The following is a 22881-nucleotide window of genomic DNA, read 5'->3' as shown; positions in this document are numbered from 1 at the left end:
ATAATTTTATTTTATTAGAGGCCTATTTTTGATTATATCGCCGAACCTCCAAATATATAAGGACGGCACTGATCATTCATGGTTCTATCAATCCTAAACACGTTAGTTATCAATCCTAACTAACTTGCACAATTGTTTATAACAAAGAGTTAGTTAGTTAGTTATTATCAAAAAAAAAAGTTAGTTAGTTAACTAATTAGTCAGTGACTTGCGATACAAGCAACTCCTTTTTTTTTTTTGAAGGGGCAAGCAACTCCTGTTCTTTCTCAATTCAACAATTAGCGTATCATTTTTTTCTCTCTCTCTAATACAATTTTGTTGGTACAATTTTATCATATACTCTTATATCTATTTCTTACTGTTTTGCAAATCAAACACACTTAAATCTTAACATTTTATCTACATGTAAAATAAACGAGGACAATACCAAAAATAACATTCAAAACAAATTAGAAGATCAAAGTTTGCCACTCTAATCAAATTGTTTGTCTCTTCGGCCACTCATATCTTGCTCCGCCCAACCTACAAGAATATAAATCCATATCTAAATCACAATGAACGTTTTTTTTTAAAAGCTAACGTGTAAATACTTTTTCGTTGTGAGACATACTTTCAAAAAGTGGATTTAGAAACCTTCTAAACAACTTATTCAAACTTCTTTTGTTTCAAAGAATTCATAAAAAAATATGCATTAACCAAACATGCATCTCATCATATCAAATCAAATATTACTAAATCATTTTGACCTGCACCTTCAGAACCATTATATTCTAAAATGACTCAATTTCCTTCATAAAAAGAATTGATACAAATAAAATAAATATTGGTCCATGAATAAGACTCCATTCCCATTTTTTTTTAAAGATCCATTCCCATTCTTGGTCTTCATAGAATGGTTGAATTGCTTATTAGAAAAATGCTCTTCTTCCATCACATTTTGCTCACTCCCATCTGCACTTCCGAAAATGCTTCCAGCGTGAGTGAAATCACGCATGTGTATAACCATGCGTGAGTTGACTCGCGCATGTGTTAATCACTTGAGTGACTTATCTTAGGCTGGAATTAACACATGCGTAGGTTAACTCACGTTGTGTCTGTGCAAAATAACAGAACAGCAGAAACTCAATTTTTTCTAATTTTCTTCATTCCTTCATACATCCATTCTATCATTTTCATCATTTATTCAAACATTCATAATCATTCAATCATTAGTAATTAACATACGCATAATAAAACCAAAAATTACGCAAAATTAAAAACCAATAAACTAATCAAAATGTCAAAAAAAGTGTGCAAAAGCGCGAATGAAATATATTACATCAAAATCTCCCGAAAATGTCACAAAAACATCTAAAAATAAGCAAATATTCTAAAACACTAGAACAAGACCCTACTACTCATGTGGACTATGACTCCTCCTCCTCCTTGAGGAGGGCGTTGTGCTTCCTTTTCTCTCCGTGCACTACTAGTAGAGGACTCCCTCCATCCTCTAACTCTGCCAGGCCTCTGAGACATATCTGCACAATATTTCAAAAGCAAAAAATCAATGATTTATTTCATAAGGAAATTGTGTCATTTCTAACAATTCAACAACACTTAAATTTTGGCAGTGTCATTTTAGTCTGTAAGCTACCAATTGCAGTCAAACTAATTATGATCCGAGACATTTTATCAAACACCTAGAGTCCAACTTTCGATCAACTTAAAATCTAACAATTTCTAAACCCAAAACTATCGCATTGCATCCTAAACAACATTCAAACTACAATTTCTAACTTAATTCATTACTAACAATCCTAAAAACTAACACACATACCAAATTTTTAAAAAACCTAAAAATGTAAAATTTCTACAAAAATTTCAACCAAAAAAACAATGCAATAGGATAAGCAACACTTGTTGATTTGCGTGATTTGATGTTGATTTGGTTGAGATTGATAAAAATCGCACCTGGTGAGAAAAAAAAAATCATATTTGGATGTTTTAAAAGTGAATGGATTATTTTTCTGACTTTGCTGTTGTTTAACAGTGCGCAGCGTAACTTAAATCGTGAGTTAACTCATGCTAAAAGTACCTGACGTACTTAAGTCATGTATGGGTACTTTCGTCCATCATTCAGTGGGAGGGAGTGTTTTTTTATGGGTGAAGAACATTTTTCTTATTATTATTGTTGTTGCATGTATTTAGTGAATACTTGCTTATTATTATTAATCATCCCAGTAATTTGGTTCAATTTTGATTTTCGTCCGTGTAAAAAAAAACTTTTCAATACAACCCTGTAAAAAAAATTTGTTTGAAAAAAGTCCATGGCCCCACTATTCAGCTGATTTGGCATGGTTTTGGCCACGTGGCGTGCCATATAATATTAAAAAAATTTAAAATTCTGAAAATTGTTTTTAAAATTAAAAAATAATAAAAAGAAATTAAAAAATCTGAAAATAAATTTTAAAATAATTTTCTGATTTATTTTTTTGTATAATTTTCAAAATAAAATATATTCAAAAATTTCTGAAGAAAAAAATTAAACTAAATTAAAATTTTCGTAAAAGAACAAGAAATTAGAATTTCTTTTCAAAAATTTTAAATTTATAAATTTTGAAAATATAATTGTCATTATTTTCGAAAAAAATTTAATATATAATTTTCAAATTAAAAAAATCTATTTTTCGAAAATTTAATTTTCACATTTTTTTTCATTTTTTTTTATGTCAAAAAATTAAGTTTTCGAAAATTTAAATTTCCAAAGTTTTTTTTCAGATGCGTATTTTCAGATTTTTTTCAGAAATATTTTATGATTTATAAAAAAAAATTCTGAATTTTTTTAATTACGTGGACTGCCACATGTAGAATAACATGCCAAGTCATACATGAAGCGGCATCAGGGACCTTTTTCAAACAAATTTTTTTTATAAAGATATATTTCAAAGTGTTTTTTTTTACAAGGACGAAAATCAAAACTGACCCAAATTACATTGACAACTAGTATAGTGACCCGTGCCAGCACGGGGAAATAAAAAACTTTTTTGATCAAATGTATAGATTTTAAATTCGATATGAAAAAAATATCATCTTCATTTTGTATATATTTTGAAATATCTAAACATTGCATATAACGATAAAAATATTTGGATTATTATACTTGTACTAATTATTTGTAGCATAAAATGCACTCATTGTTAAACTTAGCATATGTAATTTTCTTGCAAAAATACGTCGACGTACTGTGTAATAATATTTGTTGACAAAATGTATTTTATTAATCATAAAAACTAAAAAATATGTATTTTTTTTATATAATAGTCATTGTCACATGCATACACGTAGTCGGTAAATGCAAACGTTTAATTTTTTACGGGTGTGTATAAATATAGTTTGGGCTACAGAAACGCCGATTGTTATTTGTTTTTAATTTTTACAAAACAAATGGTCTAATGTAAATATTGTATTTTAGGGTAACAACGATGTAAAAAAAAAAAAGATTTCACGAATTGTTAAACCTGAAAAGTGCATGAATTAATAGTCAATGACAGGAGGATCTGCTTATATAGAAATTGCATGTCTATAATGACCGGTACGCCTTACAAAGAAATTAAAAATAAAACGACTTCCAAACAATAGGCAACTTTAGTTTTATATATTATAGCAACAACAATTCTAAAACATAACCAATGATCATACTTTTTGAAAAACTTCACGATACACAACATTTGTGGTCTCCTTACAAACATTATTATCTTCATCCAGGATGAGCAGCTTCAGACCTTTTCTTGAAGTTACTCGAGAGACATCGACATAAAGTTGTCTATGCGTGAACACATGCTTAGGAAGATAAACCCCCACTCGAGATAAAGATTGACCCTGTCTTTTATTTATTGTCATTGCAAAACAAAGCGTCAATGGAAATTGCCTGCGTCTGAATTTGAAGGGTAGTCCTGGATCACTCGGAATAAGATTCATCCTGGGAATGAATACCCTAGTACCTGCCCTTTTTCCTTGTAATTACGGTAGCAGTTATCGTGCTCTTCCCTAGATGTATAACTGTCAGCCTAGTACCATTACACAGTCCATTGGCCTGATCGATGTTTCTCAACAGCATAACTGGACATCCCACCTTTAGTTTCAACCTGTGATTTGGAATTCCAGAGCTCTTAATACCATTAAGAAATTCTGGTGTGAACCACTCGCTTTGGACATCAGAATATTCACCCGATCTAAAAATAGAATCAGAGGTTAAATACTCTTTCTCTTCACCTGGAATCAGCGACATCATAAATTCGTTAACATGCTCAATTGAATCAAGCGTGGGTGCGAGTATTCCCCTTTCTTGGAAAAATAGTTGGTCACCAAGGTTATCATTCAGATCGGGATACACAAAGTCTATAAGTGACATCAACGGATTTGTTGTGTCTGATATCAGCAAATCTTCAGGAATTTCTACCTTCATTTCACCATTGTCACCCGAAGCATCGTTGCCGTCTCCAATTGAGAGTATCCACTTGCAAAAATTAGCAATTTCTTCCTGCTCTGCAGGTACCGAAGATGCATCCAATAGCAAGCCTCAAAACATTACAATAAGCCCATATCTTTGACGAATTGACCGAGGCATCAACAATATCTGGCCTCGTTCCTCCTCGGACAACAGGCAATATCTGCCTAAAATCACCACCTAAAACTACTGCCATTCCACCAAAAGGTTTAAGTGCGTTTAGGGGATCATTCTTGGACATGATATCAAGCAATGATCGGTCAACTGCCTCAAAACACCATCGGTGCATCATTGGAGCCTCATCCCAAATTATCAACTTTGCAGCACGCACCAGGTCTGCCCTAGGACTATCCTTTTCCATCGTAAGCGATGACGCCTCATTAATCTCAATAGGGACTGTCGGCGTGGAGTGCGCGGTTCTTCCACCTGGTAATAGAAGAGCCGTTATACCGTTGGATGCAGCATTCAATACAATTAACCCCTTCGATCTAACAGCAGCCGACAATCTTTTCCATATAAAGGTTTTTCCAGTACCACCGTAACCATATAAGAAAAAGAAACCATTGTCGTCATAACCAACAGACTCCATGATCTTGTCATGCACACATCTTTGTTCATCAGTCAGCATCAGTAACATATCAACGTGTGTCTTTTTCAATTCAACTTTGTTGTAATTTAGCTCATCAATGATAAGCTTGTTTGTGAAAGTTGGCATGTCTGCCGCGTTTGGCCTGGGCATAGATTTGAAGTCAGTAAGCGACGTCCGTTTTCCTGAAGCAGCATTTCAATTTCAATCAAACACATGTTCTTCAAGTCATCGCCACCGTTACGCATATCTAAATATTAAATGTAAAGTCACGAAATTAATATGAACACCTAAAGAAAAACGATAGTAAGAGAATATATGCAATGCAACAGAAAAAATGATATTAAAGTCACGACTCAATTTTTAATCAAAAAAGCTTCTTTCAGCTTAACTCAAACTAAAAAAATAAGCTTATTTGTAAAGGATTTCCCAAGTCATTATTTATTTAAAGCGAAAATAAATAGATATAGGAACTGCTACAAAATGATGTCATGAATGCTCACTAATCTAGATAACGTGAAAAAGTAATCAATTAAAAAATAGAAAATGGGAACAAATTAATCAAGATATACATAGTGGAAAGCTATATATGACAGTTTTGTGGCGTTGACAGTAGATAAATATATTTATTTAATAGTGTATAATCAAATTAATAGTGTATTTGTTTATTTTTTTTTTGAAAGAATATTGTATTTGTTTATTATCACTACTTAAATAGATAAATATATTTATTGAGATAAGCATACAATACTTTGAACAGGACTATGTTAACCAATTTTCTAAAATGTGCCTTATTAGACAGAGAAAAAAAATGCAAAAATTAGATCGTAAACAAAACAAAAAATGGTGCATAGATTTCGTAATAAGTACAATAAACATTACCCAGAATATTCAGACGCTTCCTACGTTCAAATAAGATATCATCGGACAGTAGCTGTCATGCCGCATCCCATACTATATCAGGGCTCGTCATTGTCCTAGTGGTTAAGAGATGCACAAACAACCAACACAATTGATGGCCCGAACCTAACTCACCATTTTCCGTGATATCATCTATAAACTCTCTGTCGTCATCAAGTAATCCTAAAGCAGAGCGTGCTTCCTGGAACGTGTCATAGGTATGTCCATTAATCGTTTTTATGCATCTATATCTCATGCAGCCCTTCTTAACGGTCAATAGTATCCTCATGTAGTACAACTCAACGGTCAATAGTATCCTCATGTAGTACAACTCCCATATATCAGGCGGCGTGTAATGAAGCCTTCCAATTTGATATCCTAGTTTACGTGGCTGCCACTGTTTGTCCTTCTTCTCATAAGTAAATCTTGTTGGAAATTCAGCATATGTTAGATCGCGACCGCTTACATACTGACGATTTGCTTCAAACCACGCGAGAAACATGGTCTATGATTCCTTGTTATACATCACCACGTCCTCGATGTCATGATCACCATCATATAGTACTGATTGTTCATTATGCAAGTGAAACGTTAGTTTGAGAACATGAGGCCATTTATGGTGTATATCAAAAGCAAATATCTTCCAAACAGCCTCGCAAGGTGAAACATAACGACAATCGTAATACTGCTTTATTTCATCAACCGGCTTGGACTTATCACGATTGTCACCGTCAACAGACAACTGCATCAATGCCTTATCAGGGACTTTGTTCACGTATTTGAAAAGGTACTTGATGGAGTTGGATTTGTTACAACATTCCACATTTACATGACCTCCGTATCTAATGAGAAGATGTGGATTGTATGGGACGACATATCGATTATCCAATAGGACCCTCTGCTTGTCAACATGTATCCCAAAATCGCGAGGTTTGTACCTCGGATAACCCTCGTCAATCGTCGTAGTTCCTTTATAATCCTTCGGATAATATTTCGTACATTTGCCCCTGTCCATGAAAGGCGAGATGGGACGGACACCACCACATGGCACGTGGCGCAGACGTGGCATGCCACATAATTAATTTTTGTTTATTTTTTTTCAAAATTCTAAAAATTCATTTTTTAAATTGAAAAATCGGAAAATAAATATAAAAAATTAAAAAATCGGAAAAAAAAACTGAAAATTAAAATTTTTCGATTTTTAATTAATTTTTTAACATTCCTAAAAAACAATTGTTCTATGCAGGGTATTCATTTACAAAATTATTTGGTCATGAATCAATTTTAATGTCCATAAATTGTTTTAATAGCCATCAAAAGCGTATCATAAAAAAGTCTCCTATTCTAAGTTTTTTTTAGGAAATCTCCTATGCTAAGTTATAGGTGATTTTGACATATATATGTAACATAGTCATTTAAAATAGAGGTCATTTTTTTTCTTCTGATTATGTGTTTTTTTATTATTATAATATATGTAATGATCCAAGCATAAACAATTAAAATTTTGGTCAGTGATAATAGTGAATATTTTCTCACTAAATATTTCATTAAAAAAAATAATTTTTATTAATAGTTTGTTTTCATTATTGTTTTCAGATTATAGTAATATTTAAGTTTGACCCAATTTTTTAATAATATTACAACATATGAACTTCTTTATTTTTTTAACGAAAATACAACATATGCTATTTTTTAAGAACGAAAATACAAAATACAATGAAGTGTATCATTTGGTTTTGTTACTTTTAATTTCAAACACAAAATAATTTGGATATAAATAGATTCGTGTGTATATGTGTGTGAAAAGAAAAAATTCAATTAAAATAATTGTTAAGATATATTATATATTTAATATTCCATGAATAGCAACACATCAAATTAGAATAATTTTATAAAACTCAAATACAAATAAAATTAATAGCATTAAATGTCAAATTCATAAGAAATGTCTACATTATTTGATGTTTTTTTTTTGAATAAACACTATTATGTGTTATTATTAATAAAAAACAAATTTGAATAATTCAATCAATTGTTTTATTTTAATCTATGAATTCAAATATTTTAATTCAAACTATCTTTTTTGAAATAATTTTAATTTAAACTATTTGATTATTAAAAAAAATTATTTGATTCAAATTTGTACTTTTTGAATTCAAAATGTTTGATTTCTAATATAAATTCAAGTAATAGAATTTGATATTGTAAAAGTTCCTTTTATACATGAACATTAAATACAAATATGTGAGGATGATTGTGGTGAGAGTATTTTGTGAGGATCAATATGGTGAGAGCATTTGTAAAAAGAAAGGGACATGTGGCAACACCAAAACAATAGTAATTCATTTCCATAAAAGTCTATGAAATGGGTCCTAAATTTATATTATATAGATATAGATTATGATTTTTTTGAGAGGATTATATAGATTATGATATTTAAGCTTATTATTATTGCATGTATTTTGTGAATACTTGCCTGTTATTATTACATGTGGTGTGGTGTGAGTGATCGCAAACTTAGTGGGATCCACTCAAGAAACTTCCTTTTGATCCAATCCAAAATTAATCAAATAAAAAAAAAAAACAAGTGAAAAAGAAAATAACAATAATAATAGATCTCTATCTATCTTCAAAATCTATCATCACCTTGTTCATTTCTCGATTCATCTCATTTTCACAGAAAACTAAAACAAAAATGGCTGGTTTCAGCGGCGATGAAACTGCTCCTTTCTTCGGCTTCCTCGGCGCCGCCGCTGCCTTAATCTTCTCCTGTAAGCCTCAATTAATTCTTAATCATTTCAATTAACTCTTAATCATTCAAATTCAATTTTGATTCAATTTTCCCCAATTCAGGTATGGGAGCGGCATATGGAACAGCGAAGAGTGGTGTTGGAGTAGCATCAATGGGTGTGATGAGACCTGAACTTGTTATGAAATCAATCGTTCCTGTTGTTATGGCTGGTGTTTTGGGTATTTATGGTTTGATTATTGCTGTGATTATTAGTACTGGGATTAACCCTAAGGCTAAATCTTATTATCTTTTTGATGGATATGCTCATCTTTCTTCTGGTCTTGCTTGTGGTCTTGCTGGCTTGTCTGCTGGTATGGCTATTGGTGTTGTTGGTGATGCTGGTGTTAGGTATTTCATTCTCTCCATATACCTTTTTTTTTGTTAATATTCTATTTGATTTCATAACTGATTTGTTGTGTATATTGATTTAGGTTGGCCCTATTTTTTGTGTTCTTATTTGATTTGATATATATTATAGTTATTGACACTGACACGAGACACGAAACTGACACATATACACTAATCATAATTTAAGAAATAAGAATTAACCATGTGTATCAGTGTCGTACATATAGACACGTTTTCAATCTGAAGTGTCGATGTTAGATATATACGAATAACAAGGAATTGACTCATCTAGATTGAGTAGTTATTAAAGTCAGAAAATCATGAGTTGATTTTTTTCATGCAAAATCAAGAGTTGGTGTTATGTAGGAATAAGTAGTTATCTACATATAATATCTATCGTCGATCTTCTTATATATGATTGATATTACTTGGTTTACACTCTAAAGTGAGCGATTTTACTGGTATGTGATTGAATAAGATAAGATGCATATTTTGTAAACATTTTTTTGACTATTTTAAATTTAGTTTCCTATAAGTAGATGTTAAAAAGTTTATCCAAGCTTGGTCTATAAGTTTTTTAAATAATAACTTCCAACATTTGTTCAAATTAGTTTATACTTATAGTATACTTTCTCTTAAACTCTCTCATGTTACTTCTATACAAGCACCTATAAATTTATAAGGTCTATTTCATTGATTAATAACTAAATACTTATTTGACTTTAATTCTAATTGGGTTTTAATATTTTCAGTGTTCTCTATGTTTTTCGGTTTTTGTAATTTGAATGATGAATGATCTTTTCTCACATAACACATGGCCACTCTTCACAATTTTATTTAGTATTTTCTTGTCATTTAGTAAATTTTCTAAAACGTAAATGTGAGAACTGAACATGATGAAGTATACCAATTTCAGTAGTATGTTATAGGTACTTCGGTATTATGGGTGTTCAAGTCCTGCATTGAATAGTATGGGATGCTCAGTGGAGTATTTAAGTGGCTTGGTTCTTCCCCCTTGATAGCTAGCTTATAAGGGAGGGTTCTCCAAGTTGTTAGATATTTATCAATTGGTATCTCAAAGTTGTTGTTGGTGTCTTGGAAAGGGCTGCCTATGGAGGGTTGACTAGAAAGGCCAAATAAAGCATCGTAGTATGGGATGTTCGGTGGAGTATTTAAGTGGCTTAGTTCTTCCCCTTTGATAGCGCTAGCTTTTAAGGGAGGGTTGTTCTTATTAGTATCATGACATAATAAGTCGATATGGTTGTGCTAGGTACTTCATATAGTGCATTGGTGGATATTCATACCTAGTTCTAGTTACTTTGTATTAGATAAAAGACCTTATTTTATAGGTAGAAAATAGCATAAGTATTGACTATGCTTGTTTGCAAGTATATAACGAAGAAACAGCTATTTGACCTCATTAACCTCTTTTGCAGCACGGGGGAGTATAAATCTTTGTTAGTCTGTTGTTGATTCAATTACAAACTCCAAAATCATTTTAATGTTAGACTAGTATCACTACTGCTGCTGCTTTTGACAGTGTAACAATTTGTTCACAGAGAAATTGTTTAACTCTGAAAGACTAAATCTGTTATTTTAATGCATTGAATTTAAAATGTTGAAAATGAACTATTTTTGCAGAGCAAATGCCCAACAGCCGAAACTTTTCGTTGGAATGATTCTCATTCTCATCTTTGCTGAGGCGTTGGCATTGTATGGTCTTATTGTTGGCATCATCCTCTCCTCCCGTGCTGGCCAATCCAGAGCTGAGTAATATAAAATTTATTGTTGCCTGTAGTGCACAGAGCCATAGATCCATGGATTGTGAACTTTATAAGAGACCTGGTCATGGTAAGGGTGGAGCTTTATCATGCTCTTCTTTTGTCTTATGACTCTAATCTACTCGTTATAAAATTGAGGTTATCGTGGAATAAAGTCTATCAAACTAGTTACTTGGCATTGCTGTATTTAATTATTTTCTGTCAAACTAGATTAGAAATTTATGTAATAAACCTTGTGTTGATTTCAATAAACTAGATTACTGTTGAACATTTCGCCCCCAATCCAACATCTCTTTATGTATGTATTAAGATGTAGTATGTTCAGTGTATCAATTTTCTACACCATGGATCATTTTCAGGAGTAAGTATGACCAATAATTTGTGTGGGTCATGATTATGAATAGGGCTGTTGATGACCAATGTGTTTGTGTTATCTGTGTACGTACATAAAAGGTCGGTCAGGTAGATGGTATATTCAACATAGGATCTACCGAGTTAGACATTGCATTGGCTCGCCTGTGAAGTATTCAAACAACTTCACCACGAAGCGCAACTTAGTTGGCAAGACATTTCACATACACCTAATAGGTCGTGGATTTGAGTCATGGAGGGGGGAAGTAGAGAACACTGTTGATCCTCATTGTATTTATGCGAGAAGGCAAAAACAAAACAAAAAAATATACTCAAACAACTTGCCATTCATAGAAGATACTTGTAACAAAAAAATTGAAATTGTTTTTAGGGAAATTTTAACTAACCTCTTGTTATTATCACTTATTCTTAAACTACAAACGCCTCGTTAATTCTACACTTTTATTAATTCTCTTTAAATGATACCCCTTCTATTATTAATAATAGAGGGAAGGATTGAGTAATAGAAGGGAAGCCAATGTCTTTTACAAGAATAGTTACAATAGTGTTTACAAACAACTTTAATACAAATATCAACAACTATCTTAATTTCCGTGATTTTAAGGGATGAAAGTGTAACTGTAATTTACTTCAATAAAGTGCAAATAACGCTCTTCCTATGAAGAAAGAATCTCTGAAAAGTTTTACAAAAAATAATTTTTCTGATTGTGCCGAGTCGTGATTTTTAATCTCACAAGTTTAATTCCTGCAGCATTCCTCCTGGCTCTCTCCTGTTGAAAATTCTTTATTCATTAAATTCTACCAAGCAGCCAATAACCCATTTGTGTTTTTTTTTTTTTTTTTAATTCTTTTTTGTTGTTAATAAACGGATGCAATAGAAAGACTACATGACAACAATAAGGACACTAACCACCCATGTTATTATCAATTTCAATAAGCAATATTAGACTGTAATGCATTAGCACAACTATTTGCTTCTCTACGGATATGATATGACTCACTTCAGTCTTCTACCCATGTTGATGAAGAATATATGAGAAATCTCTTTGACAACCTTGTTGTAAATCATGTTTACAATGATGATATAATCAATTTAAAATATCACATTGTTCATTCCTGATTCCATTGCCAAATAGATTAATGCCCCGGTGAGCAGAGCTTTCACAAAGTTTCCTTTGATAATGCCTCTCAGCTGAGAGACCATTAGAGTAAGTCCCATTCATGTTAACTATCACATTTTTTTTTTAGGAATAATACTGGTGTTATTTTATATAGGTTTGCAAAGTTAGAATCGTGCGAAGAAAATAAAGATCTTGAATGATGACTTGACAAGTATCCTCCTCCTCCTCTAGTAGTGAAGCTTTTGGTGAAGAGTACAGTTGCCAAGAAGTAAACTATCACAAGTTATGATTTGGATAGTTGTGTTTTTGGAAAATTTCAGACCTTGTTTTGGGATGCAAATGATATCATTACTATTTTTTTTAAAACTTCAACTTAGATGTTCATTTAATCATTATAGTCTATGGTTATATGGGATTCAATTATTATATATTATTCTCTTGGTTTGTATACCAATTCACTCTTCATTTATTTAAACTACACATTAAGTTTAAACTATGAAGCACGGATACTCCTCGAATTAGGCGCGTCCGACACCGACACTTGTAATTACATTGAATTATGTTATTTTTTCAAATTATTAGCTATGTCGGCGTGTCATTGTCCGGTGTCCGTGTCCGTATCCGTGCTTCAGCTCTTTAAGAAAATGGATCATTTCCCACCCTTTCTGAAAGACCAAGATGATTTACATGAGCTGAAACACTTTGAGGAAATGGATCAATTGTTGTGAGTGAGCCAAAACAAGAACAACCAAATCTTTGGTTGAAGAAAAGTATGAATCATTATAGTTGAAAAGTGATAGCATCAAGAACAACCCACCATCAATTGAAGCACCGCCACTTTTAGAGCTGAAACAACTTCCTCCCACCTTAAAGTATGCTTACTTGGGTGAGAATGAAACACTTCCTGTTATTTTATCATCTTTGCTTGACGATACTCAGGGAGGAGTTGCTATTATATGTTTTGAAGAAACACAAAAAGGTCATGGGTTGGCAAATTTCAGATATCAAGGGTATTATCCCCATAGTTTGCATGCACAAAATTTCACTTGAGGAGAATGCCAAGAACACCATTGAAAGCTAGAGAATACTGAATCATGTCATGAAGGAAGTAGTGAAAAAGTAAATCATAAAATGGCTTGATATTGACATCATTTATCCTATCTCGAATAATGTGTGGATTAGCCATGTGCAATGTGTATCCAAGAAATGAGGAGTCACGATCATAACAAATGACAATGAGGAACTAATTCCAACAAGAATTGTGACTGGATGGAGAATTTGCATGGACTATATAGATTAGTAGGGAGATAGTTCTATTGTTTTTTAATGGCTACTCCGAATACAATGAAATTGCTATAACACATGAGGATCAAGAAAAAACCAAGGTTAATTGTTGAAATTGACTACACGTGAATGCTTAAAAATAATCATGAAAAATAAAAAAAAAAATGCTTAATTACACTTTTGGTCCTACCATTTTGACCAACTCACGAATATGGTCCTATCTTTTTTAAATTGAACAAAATCGTCCTTAAACTATATTTTTTTGCAGTTTTAGTCCTATCTCCCTATTTCCAACTCCAGAAACGCACAGAAATGACAATTTTAATCCAAACACCTATGCTCAACCATGAAATAAACAAGGAATAAAACATGTGGGTACAAGGAATCTACTTTATTCAGCACACTAACCTAATTTGCGAGACATGTTACATACCTGAAATATGTCTTAGAAATTAGGGTTTTTCTTGGTTTGTGTGAGTTCATACCTGAAATGCGAGGACCAAATGCAACAAAGAAGAATAAGGAGAAGGGTTTTCGAGTTCATAATACTCGCTCTAGGGGTAGGTTACTTGATTGACTCATGGGCTTTATTTGAGTTACTTTTCATGTTCTTTTTCTTTTCCACTTTGTTTGTTTTGCTTTTATTTTCTTGTTTCTTTTGGGTCAAGTTTTTGTCCCCCAATTTTTTGTTGGTTTTTATCGTTTGAGAAGGTTTTGGTTTATGTTTCCTTTCTCTTTTTGTTCTTGTTTCTTTTTATTTTAGCTAAATTGCATTTTTGGTCCCTTAACTATTTAGGTAGTATCGCTTTGGTCCGTTAATTAAAATTCGATTTATTTTGATCCCTTAACTTTTCTCTGTTATACATTTTGGTTCTTTCTGTTAGTTTTAATTAAAAACGTAGGTTTTCTTTATCTTCTTCTCCTCTTTTTCATCTTCATATCATTCCTCAACCTTCAACAACAAGAATCCCAGAAAAATTTCAGAAGAAAATGAATTTTTGAATTAAAACTAACGGAAATGACAAAAATGTGTAACAGAGAGAAGTTAAGAACCAAAATAAATCGAATTTTAATTAAGTGACCAAAACGATACTACCTAAATAATTAATGGACCAAAAATGCAATTCAACATTTTATTTTTATATATTTAGAATGTTGTAGTTGGTTCTCCCTCTGCAACCCATTTGCCCCGTCCCAATCTTGAATCTCAATATAAATATCCCTTTTGTGAATAAAATCGCAGCAAATTGAATAGCCGAGAAATAAAAAAAGTATGATTTCGGAAAGAAGAAGCAGAACTAAAGTTAAGCTAAAAATTAATATCGATCCTTTGAAAAAATTAAAAGTAAAAGTATTCGAACGAAATTTCATTTTTGTAGTCTCTTTATCTTTTTAATATCTCTTAATCTTTTTAATCCCCTCTAATATCTTTGTCTTCTTCAGTGCGTTATTAATCTAAAAAATAGGCTTAAATGTTCTTTTGGTCCCTTAATTTTATTTAAAGTATTAGTTTGGTCCTTTCAGTTAATTTAATTCAAAAAAGCGTTAAGTTTAGGGACTAAACTAAAACTAATTAAATAAGTTAAAGGACCAAACTAATACTAATTAAATAAGTTAAGAGACCAAAATTTAACGTTCTTTTGAATTAAATTAACAGAAATGACCAGACTGATACTTTAAATAAAGTTAAGGGACCTAAACGGAACTTTTATTACTTGTGAGATCAAACCGATACTTGAAATCAAGTTAAGGGACCAAAAGAGCATTTAAGTCAAAAAAGTATCATCATGCAAGGCTAGGTCAATCGATCATATTTTTGTTCATTCGACTCATTCTCATTCTCTTTTTATTAGTGTAATCATAATCTTTTGTTTTTTATTTTGATAAAATATGTATAAAATATTGTGTTTGTTGAAGAGTATTTTAACATGTCACTCATAAAAATAACATGTATGTTTATGTATAGAAATATGCGTTAAGTATGTTTTTAGTCCCTCTAAATAAATTAACTTTCAGTTTTCGAAAAAAAAAACTGCATTAGTTTTATTTAATTTTTAGAATTTTTTGTTGTATTTTTCAATTTTTTTTATTTTACTTGACAAATTTTCTCAATTTTTATTTTATTTTTTTAGGGAAATGGGAGAGATTTTGATTGTTTCTTGTATTTTATATTATAGAATCCGAAACTTTATGTACATTTTTGTAAAAAATAAAAATAGGGCGCGTGAAAAATGGATAGAATGAGGAAAAATAATAGTCTTACAATTATCAAATATAAGATTGATTAAATAGTCTTGTTTTTATTTCTAGAAAAATGACTTTCAAAGAACATTGATTATAAATATCTTATCAATGATTTTGCAACAAATAAAGCATGGAGGAAGTAAGTCTAATGATATGATCATGAATGTCACGAGTCTGATGGTGAGTTGTTGAAATTCACACACCAGGAAAACTAACGTATAGAATGTTGAAGTGGATCTTAAGTTTGCATCATCCCTTGTTTATCTTTATTTTTTTTAGCTTGTGTGAGTTGGGCATCAATAGTCAATCTTGCGTTTTAACTTTGAAAGTGAGAGGTTTCAATTCTTTCCTTTTTCTCCTCAAGTGTTTAAAAACAATGATGGTACATAGAATAAGAGAAAACTAGTTGTTAATCCATTAGTTAAGAAGGAATAGTAAAATTTTGAGATAATGGAATGCTTGGCACTAGCATGTCAACTCTTTTAATTTTAGCTATGTTAATATTGTACTATACTACTTATTTAACTTGACTTTCCATCTCTTTACTAGAAAACCCTCACCAGCTCCGATCTTGGATATAGTTTAAGGGAATACAAAATTTGGGAGGACCCTTAACGGTCACTGCACTATATTTGGCGCTTGTGTTCTTCTTTACCAGTCAACTTGCATCTTAGATTTCAGATTATAAAAATAAACTATATTTGATATCCCATGTTACGAGACTCATTATCTCTCTCAAACGTACCAAAACATGTGCCTAGGAAAACATGGTTCTTTATCATTTGTCATGCCACTCCCACTGGTGGAGAATCTGGATGCAATGGATGAATAACTCGTCAAGTTTTTTTTTCTTTTTTTAAAGGACAAAGATTAATATGATGGGTGAGGACTTAAGCATTGATCTCATAATTATCATTTCACTTCTTAACTTTTCCAGTTCAATTATAATGTCAATTGCCAACCTTATAACATATTTCATAAAGTGTTGTGATTTATAGAAAAGGATAATATCTTTTTGAATAAAAAGAAAAGGAGCATCAACAAAAGTTACTGTCCCATACTTCAAAATGGATAACAGATAAAGGGAGCAGAATAAAGGACACCATGGCTTCATTTGTCAAAAAAGAAGACCATGGCTTCAAATTGGATTTCATCCCCACATAACCTGATCTGATCACAAAGAGGAATCTTCTTTCTTAGCACATAGTATTATAATTTGAGAAATGTTATTTTTGAGAGAATAATTTGAGAAATGTTAACAAATGTTATTAGGGCATTGTTTAGTAATTGACATTGGAAATTACAGTAAGTTTTTGTCAAAGTTTATGAAATCAATGTATTGGAAATTGAAGTTTTTAACCTTTTTAAAGAATAATTCCTTTATTAGGAATCCTTCAAGAGTGCTCTAAGGACATTCGTTAACAAAACCCCTATAATTTTAATATAAAAATATGGGAAAATTCAGACAAATGAAATTTTGTTTTTCTCCTATTTGAATTTCGTGACCCAATGCCAAATCTCAAAAGCAAAAAATTGGTTAATAAGACAAATCCAATTCAAAAAATTAATGCATGCTTGATAAGATTAATAGGAATGAGGAAGACCCACAAAAAGTTCAAAAGAGTTGTTGAGCCATGGGCCAAAAAGAGGTTAAATCACATATACCTCTAATCTTAAAATAAATAAACAAAAATACAAACAAATTAGGACAACAGAAAAAATCACATGGGAAGTACACACCAAACACCAATGCAATGTTCTACTCTACCCTTGGGAACAACATATATACAAATACATCGTACCCCACAATCTTAACGGCTACATAGTCGATCTTTCTCCGTTGCCGGAACCTGCGCAAACTCACATGACTATGTCAGATATCCAGCTCCGTCCCGCAGACGGAAACAGTACCATTTTGGTGCCGTTCTGTTTGGCAGAAATTGTAACCAAAACAAGGGTCCCACTCTTGTCCTTACTTGACAATTGTCAAAAACGTTGACTGCATCAAAACTCACGAACTAAAGAGAGAGAGTGTGGAAATTATAGGAGTAGCATTTTATCATGTGGCCCACATGTTGTCACCACCATTTTGAAGGAGAAGACCAAAAAATGGAGGAACAACAAAAGTAGCCGCAATGTTTTGTTCTAGTTGAGAAAATAATGATTAATAATAACAAGGTGCTACTGATGTTACTACTGTTACAATTCTAATAAAATTGAATTTCAAAAAACATTAATCTAAAATGATGACAATAAAACCGGGAAAAAGTGGAATTTTGGGTTATGCTGGAGAATGTTGAGAGGTGGGATCAGCTGAGGATGGGATGTCAGGACCAACACGACAGCCTTCGAGCATGAAAACAATGTCGGACATGGTTGGTCGATCAAGAGGATCTGGTGCTGTGCAAAGCAAACCAACTTTCACACCTAGTAAAAACTCTTCCCATTCTGATGATTCTGGGTCTAATTCAAGTAAACCAGGTTCAAGTAACTCTGTTATTTGACCCCTTTGAAGTTGTTTCTTCACCCACTTCACAATGTCTTCGTCTTGTGTGAACATTACTGGTCTCTTTCCTGTTAGTAGTTCCAACAACACAATGCCAAAGCTGTAAACATCGGACTCTTTCGTGATTTCGCTGGTTAAGATTGCTTCTGGTGAAACATAACCCAATGTGCCAACTGATGTTGAAGTGGAGGCTGCTTCTCCTGATGCTGATGCGGGTACTGTTAGTCTTTCTAACCCGAAATCGGATAAATGGGCCTCAAAATCCGCGTCAAATAAAACATTTTGAGGTTTTACGTCGCCATGGACCATTGTGGATTGATGTATGAAGGCTAATCCACGGGCGATTCCTAGTGCAATGAGGTGTCTCATTGGCCAATTTAGAACATGACCATCTTGGTGAGAAGCTTCTTGGAGGAGTGTTGCAAGGTTTCCATTGGGCATGTAATCGTAGGCCAAGAGTCTCATATCTGGTGGTCCTGCATAGTAACCTCTGAGAACGGTTAAATTTCTGTGCTTTATTTTGCCTAGTGATTCAGCTTCTTTTCTGAACATGTTCTCGTCTAATGATCCATCAGGGAGCCTCCGAATGGAAAGGACCATTCCATCATTGTAGCAGGCCTTGAATACTAATCCATACCTTGTTCTGCTGAGTACATTCTCTTCGTCGAATTGTCTTGTGGCTTCAATTGTTTCAGCAAGTGTGACTTTGGTGTTGAACATTACGAGTTTTGGCCCACCATTTTCACTGCTACCACGGCCTCCACTTGCACCTGAACTTGCTCTTGCAGGACTCTTTTTCTTCTCCCCAGAAACCTTTTCTTTGAGCTTCTTGCGCCATCTCCATAAGCCGATGATGTAAAAACAGCAAAACAGAACTAATAAGAAAGCTCCTATTGCAATGATGATGACCAACACAATCAACCTCTTTTTGTCCCTATTGTCTGTACCTTCACACTTTGATTCCAATGGCTTCCCACATAAACCCTGATTATCAGCAAATAAAGAAGGGTTGTTGAACCGTGATCCCATAGTTTGTGGTATCTTGCCTTCCAAATTGTTCCCCGACACATTGAAATACACCAAATCAGGCATCATAGAAAAGTTACTAGGAATTTCACCACTCAAATTGTTAGCAGAGAGATCTAGCATTGCTAGCTTTGATAGATTTGACAATGATCCTGGTACGACACCTCCAAGATGGTTGTGATCTACTAACAATGTGGTTAATGACAAACATTTGGAGATATCCCCAGGCATATCCCCAGTTAACTTGTTACCACCCAAATCAAGCACTTTCAAATGGGTAAGGCGAGAGAGATCGGTAGGAATCTGACCTGACAATGAATTCGACCCAAGCTCAAGAACTTCAATAGCAGAGCTGTTTCCAATTTCTGAAGGAATGGTTCCTGTAATTCGATTATGAGACAACGAAAGAACAACCAACGATCGAAGAAAACCATAGTTCTCAGGAATTTGCCCAGAAAAAGCATTAGAACTGAGATTCACAGATTGCAAACTCATCAAACTGCTGAACCCTTCAGGCACTACACCAGATAACCTGTTCTCCTGCAGAGCAATAACTTGCAGATTCGGTAACCCAGAGAGCTCAAATGGTAACTCTCCAGAGAGATTCTGTTTGCTCAAATCAAGTGTAGTTAGCCTGAAAAGATTTCCCAAACTAGAAGAAATTTTCCCAGAGAAGTCATTACCACTCAAATTGAGAACCGTTAATCTATTCAAATTCCCAATACTATCATAAATTTCACCATTAAACTTGTTATCACTAAGATCCAAAGTTGTCAAATTGCTCAAACTCATTATCATCTCAGGCATAGTTCCATTTAATCTATTACTTCTCAAACTCAATGTTTCAAGTAAAGAAAGGTTACCAAAACTCGCCGGAACTGAACCAATGAATTGATTTCCACCAAGTGATAAAACCTTGAGCCCCTTCACATTGCCGAAAAATGTGGGAACTTCACCGGCAAATTTGTTTCCTTCAAAATCAACAACACTAAGGGACTTACATTTCATTAATTCCACAGGAATAACACCATTGAATGAATTATTAGCCACCTTTAACTCCATCAACCCGGCAAGATTTCCTATTTGCCGCGGAATCTCGCCGGAAAGTGCATTACTCGAAAGATCAAGCACTGACAAAGTAGTTACATTGGTTAACCACAAGGGAAACGTGCCTCTTATGCTATTATGTTGAATATCCAAAACCTGAAGAACACTGAAACACGTGTTGGTTTCAACTCCAACGAAATCCGTGAAACCATTGAATCCAAGCTGTACTATTCTCAACGACGGCGCGTGGACCGAAACATTGCAAAAAACCGAAGCAGGAATTGATCCAGTAAGATTATTGTGAGAAAGTGACATCACCTGAAGCATCGGAAGCGCCGAAATCGCCGACGGAATCACGCCGGAAAGTGAATTTCCTTCAGCACTCAAATGCACCAGCGAAGAACAATTTGCAAGTGCAGAAGGTAGTGTTCCTCCGAGAAAGTTATGATCAAGCCATAGAAATTGCAGTTTCTGAAGCTCACCAAACCTCGCCGGAATCTCACCGGAGAATTGATTATACGAAAGGTTGACAAGTTGCAGAAGAGATAAATTACCAACGGTCACCGGAATCTCACCGGAGAACGCATTCGACGATACGTCAAGATACTTAAGACCAACCGGAAGCGAACTTGGAACAGTTCCGGTGAGGTGATTTTGAGCAACATTTAGAATCATTAGACCAGTGAGGTTTCCGATCTCCGGCGGAATATCACCAGAAAATTGATTATCTTGCAAAAACAAAAACCTCAAAAGCTTGCATTTCGAAAGCGTTCTCGGAATGGTTCCGTTGAAGAAATTGGAACGGAGGCTTAACTTCCTCAACATGCGTAACTCGCCAAGATGTTCACTGAGTTTACCAGCGAGTTGAAGACGAGGGAGACGAAGCTCAGTGACACGGTGGTTGTTACAAGCAACGCCGCGCCAGTCGCATGGTGCTTCCGGTGAAGATGGATCCCAACCGTCGAGTGCTCCGAGAGGATCATGGAGGTTGAGCTTAAACGAAGTTAGGATTTGGATCTCGGTGACGGTGACGGTTACGGCGTAGGATAAGAATGGTGCGCAGAGTAAGAGAATGATGAGAAGTGTATGAGTATGCATGGTGGTGTTTGTGAGAGTGTGAAGAAAGAAGAGTAGTTTGTTATGATAGTGTGTTAATGTTATGGTTAGCAGCGTATATTAGCATAGTGTGTATTAGTATAATAAAGTGGGAGAATAAGAGGAAGAAACTGTGTGTTTATATTTTTCACTAAGGTGGAAAGTGGAGAATTCTAATTTATGATGATTTGATTTCTGTGTGAGTGCATGAAAAATGAAAACGCTGTTTATGAGATTGTACAGCGTCTTCCTCTGTGTCTGTTTTGGAAGTGCATTTGTGACTGTTTCTTTTTATTTTATTACTTATTGGAGTAATATTTTATTTGTGTCTCTCTATTTCCTAGAAGTAGTAGGACTGGGGAACCCTTTGAACGAACACTTTTTTGAAAATGGTGGTACTACTGCTGTGTGAAGTTTTGCTGGGACCCTTGGCTCTACAAACTTTTTAATCTCATATGATGTGATATGACTTGAATCATTAGCTATGCTCCACTCTCCCTTTTCTGCTATTTTTATTTTTCGTACAATTTTCTGCTATTATATATATAAATAAATAGAGAGATTTGTTGGAACACACCCACTAGTTTTTATGTGGGAGTGTTTTAGCAAGCTACACCTTAATGTATGTTTAACTACTTTTTAGTTATAACTTGCTAAAACACACATTCTAAAAAATAAGTTGATGTATCCTAGCAAATGTTTATAGGAGTTGCTAGGATACACTCACTTATATTTTAGAATGTGTGTTTTAGCAACGTGTATTTAAGAACTTTTTAGATATATATTTGCTAAAACACACCTTAATAAAAACTAATGTGTGTATCCTAGCACCTCATATATAAATTTTTTAGTATTATTGAAAAAAAAAACTAGGTTAGTCTATTTAAATCAAGTTCTTAGCGTCCTCGTGAGCTTAGCTCAGTTAGTGTGAACAATGCATAAAATATGAAGGGTACACGGAGTTCAAACTTCAACCACCACAAAAAAAAAAAAAAAAAAAAATCATGTTCTTAGTATTAGGTTTTTTTTTTAGAGGTTCTTTTTGATCAAATACTATAAGTTTGTTTTTAAGGTGAGAAGTGTGAGGTTGAAACCTCAATCTACATACATAATAATACAATGTTCATAAAAAAAAAAATAGAGAATGCTAACCATTGCCTTTGGGGTATTAGATAAGGGGATAAAAATAAAAATATAGTATTAGAAAATGGTAAAAAATGATAAATTTAACTTTTTAAAAGTCAAAATGTTATTAAAACCAATACAAACATGCTAGTTTTGGCTTCCTTAATCA

At 33.3% G+C, this 22881-nt stretch overlaps 3 protein-coding genes across 3 annotated transcripts; 1 reads left to right on the top strand and 2 right to left on the bottom strand.

The window, feature by feature from the left end:
• Positions 1-1406: 1406 nt before the first annotated feature.
• LOC112422004 (uncharacterized) lies at positions 1407-6474 on the bottom strand. The gene is made up of 4 exons (XM_024784700.1): positions 6108-6474; positions 4599-5257; positions 4004-4519; positions 1407-1517 (listed from the first exon to the last, which is right to left on the bottom strand). The coding sequence occupies exons 1-4, from the start codon at positions 6472-6474 to the stop codon at positions 1407-1409; spliced, it is 1653 nt and encodes a 550-aa protein (XP_024640468.1).
• Positions 6475-8443: 1969 nt separating this feature from the next.
• Positions 8444-11232, top strand: LOC11420538 (V-type proton ATPase 16 kDa proteolipid subunit). The gene is made up of 3 exons (XM_003612089.4): positions 8444-8743; positions 8826-9111; positions 10753-11232. Exons 1-3 carry the CDS (start codon positions 8668-8670, stop codon positions 10883-10885), a joined length of 495 nt encoding a protein of 164 aa, XP_003612137.1. The 5' UTR covers positions 8444-8667; the 3' UTR covers positions 10886-11232.
• Positions 11233-17540: 6308 nt separating this feature from the next.
• On the bottom strand, positions 17541-21899 carry LOC11420537 (probable LRR receptor-like serine/threonine-protein kinase At4g36180). Its single transcript, XM_003612087.4, is given in 3 exon segments — positions 17541-21338; positions 21340-21449; positions 21452-21899. Coding segments are annotated over 3 exon segments (3393 nt in total). The 5' UTR covers positions 21591-21899; the 3' UTR covers positions 17541-18194.
• Between the last annotated feature and the right edge of the window lie 982 nt (positions 21900-22881).

Source organism: Medicago truncatula, chromosome 5, assembly GCF_003473485.1.
Source record: "Medicago truncatula cultivar Jemalong A17 chromosome 5, MtrunA17r5.0-ANR, whole genome shotgun sequence".
Taxonomy (NCBI): Eukaryota; Viridiplantae; Streptophyta; class Magnoliopsida; order Fabales; family Fabaceae; genus Medicago; species Medicago truncatula.
This window is presented reverse-complemented; position numbering and strand designations above follow the sequence as displayed.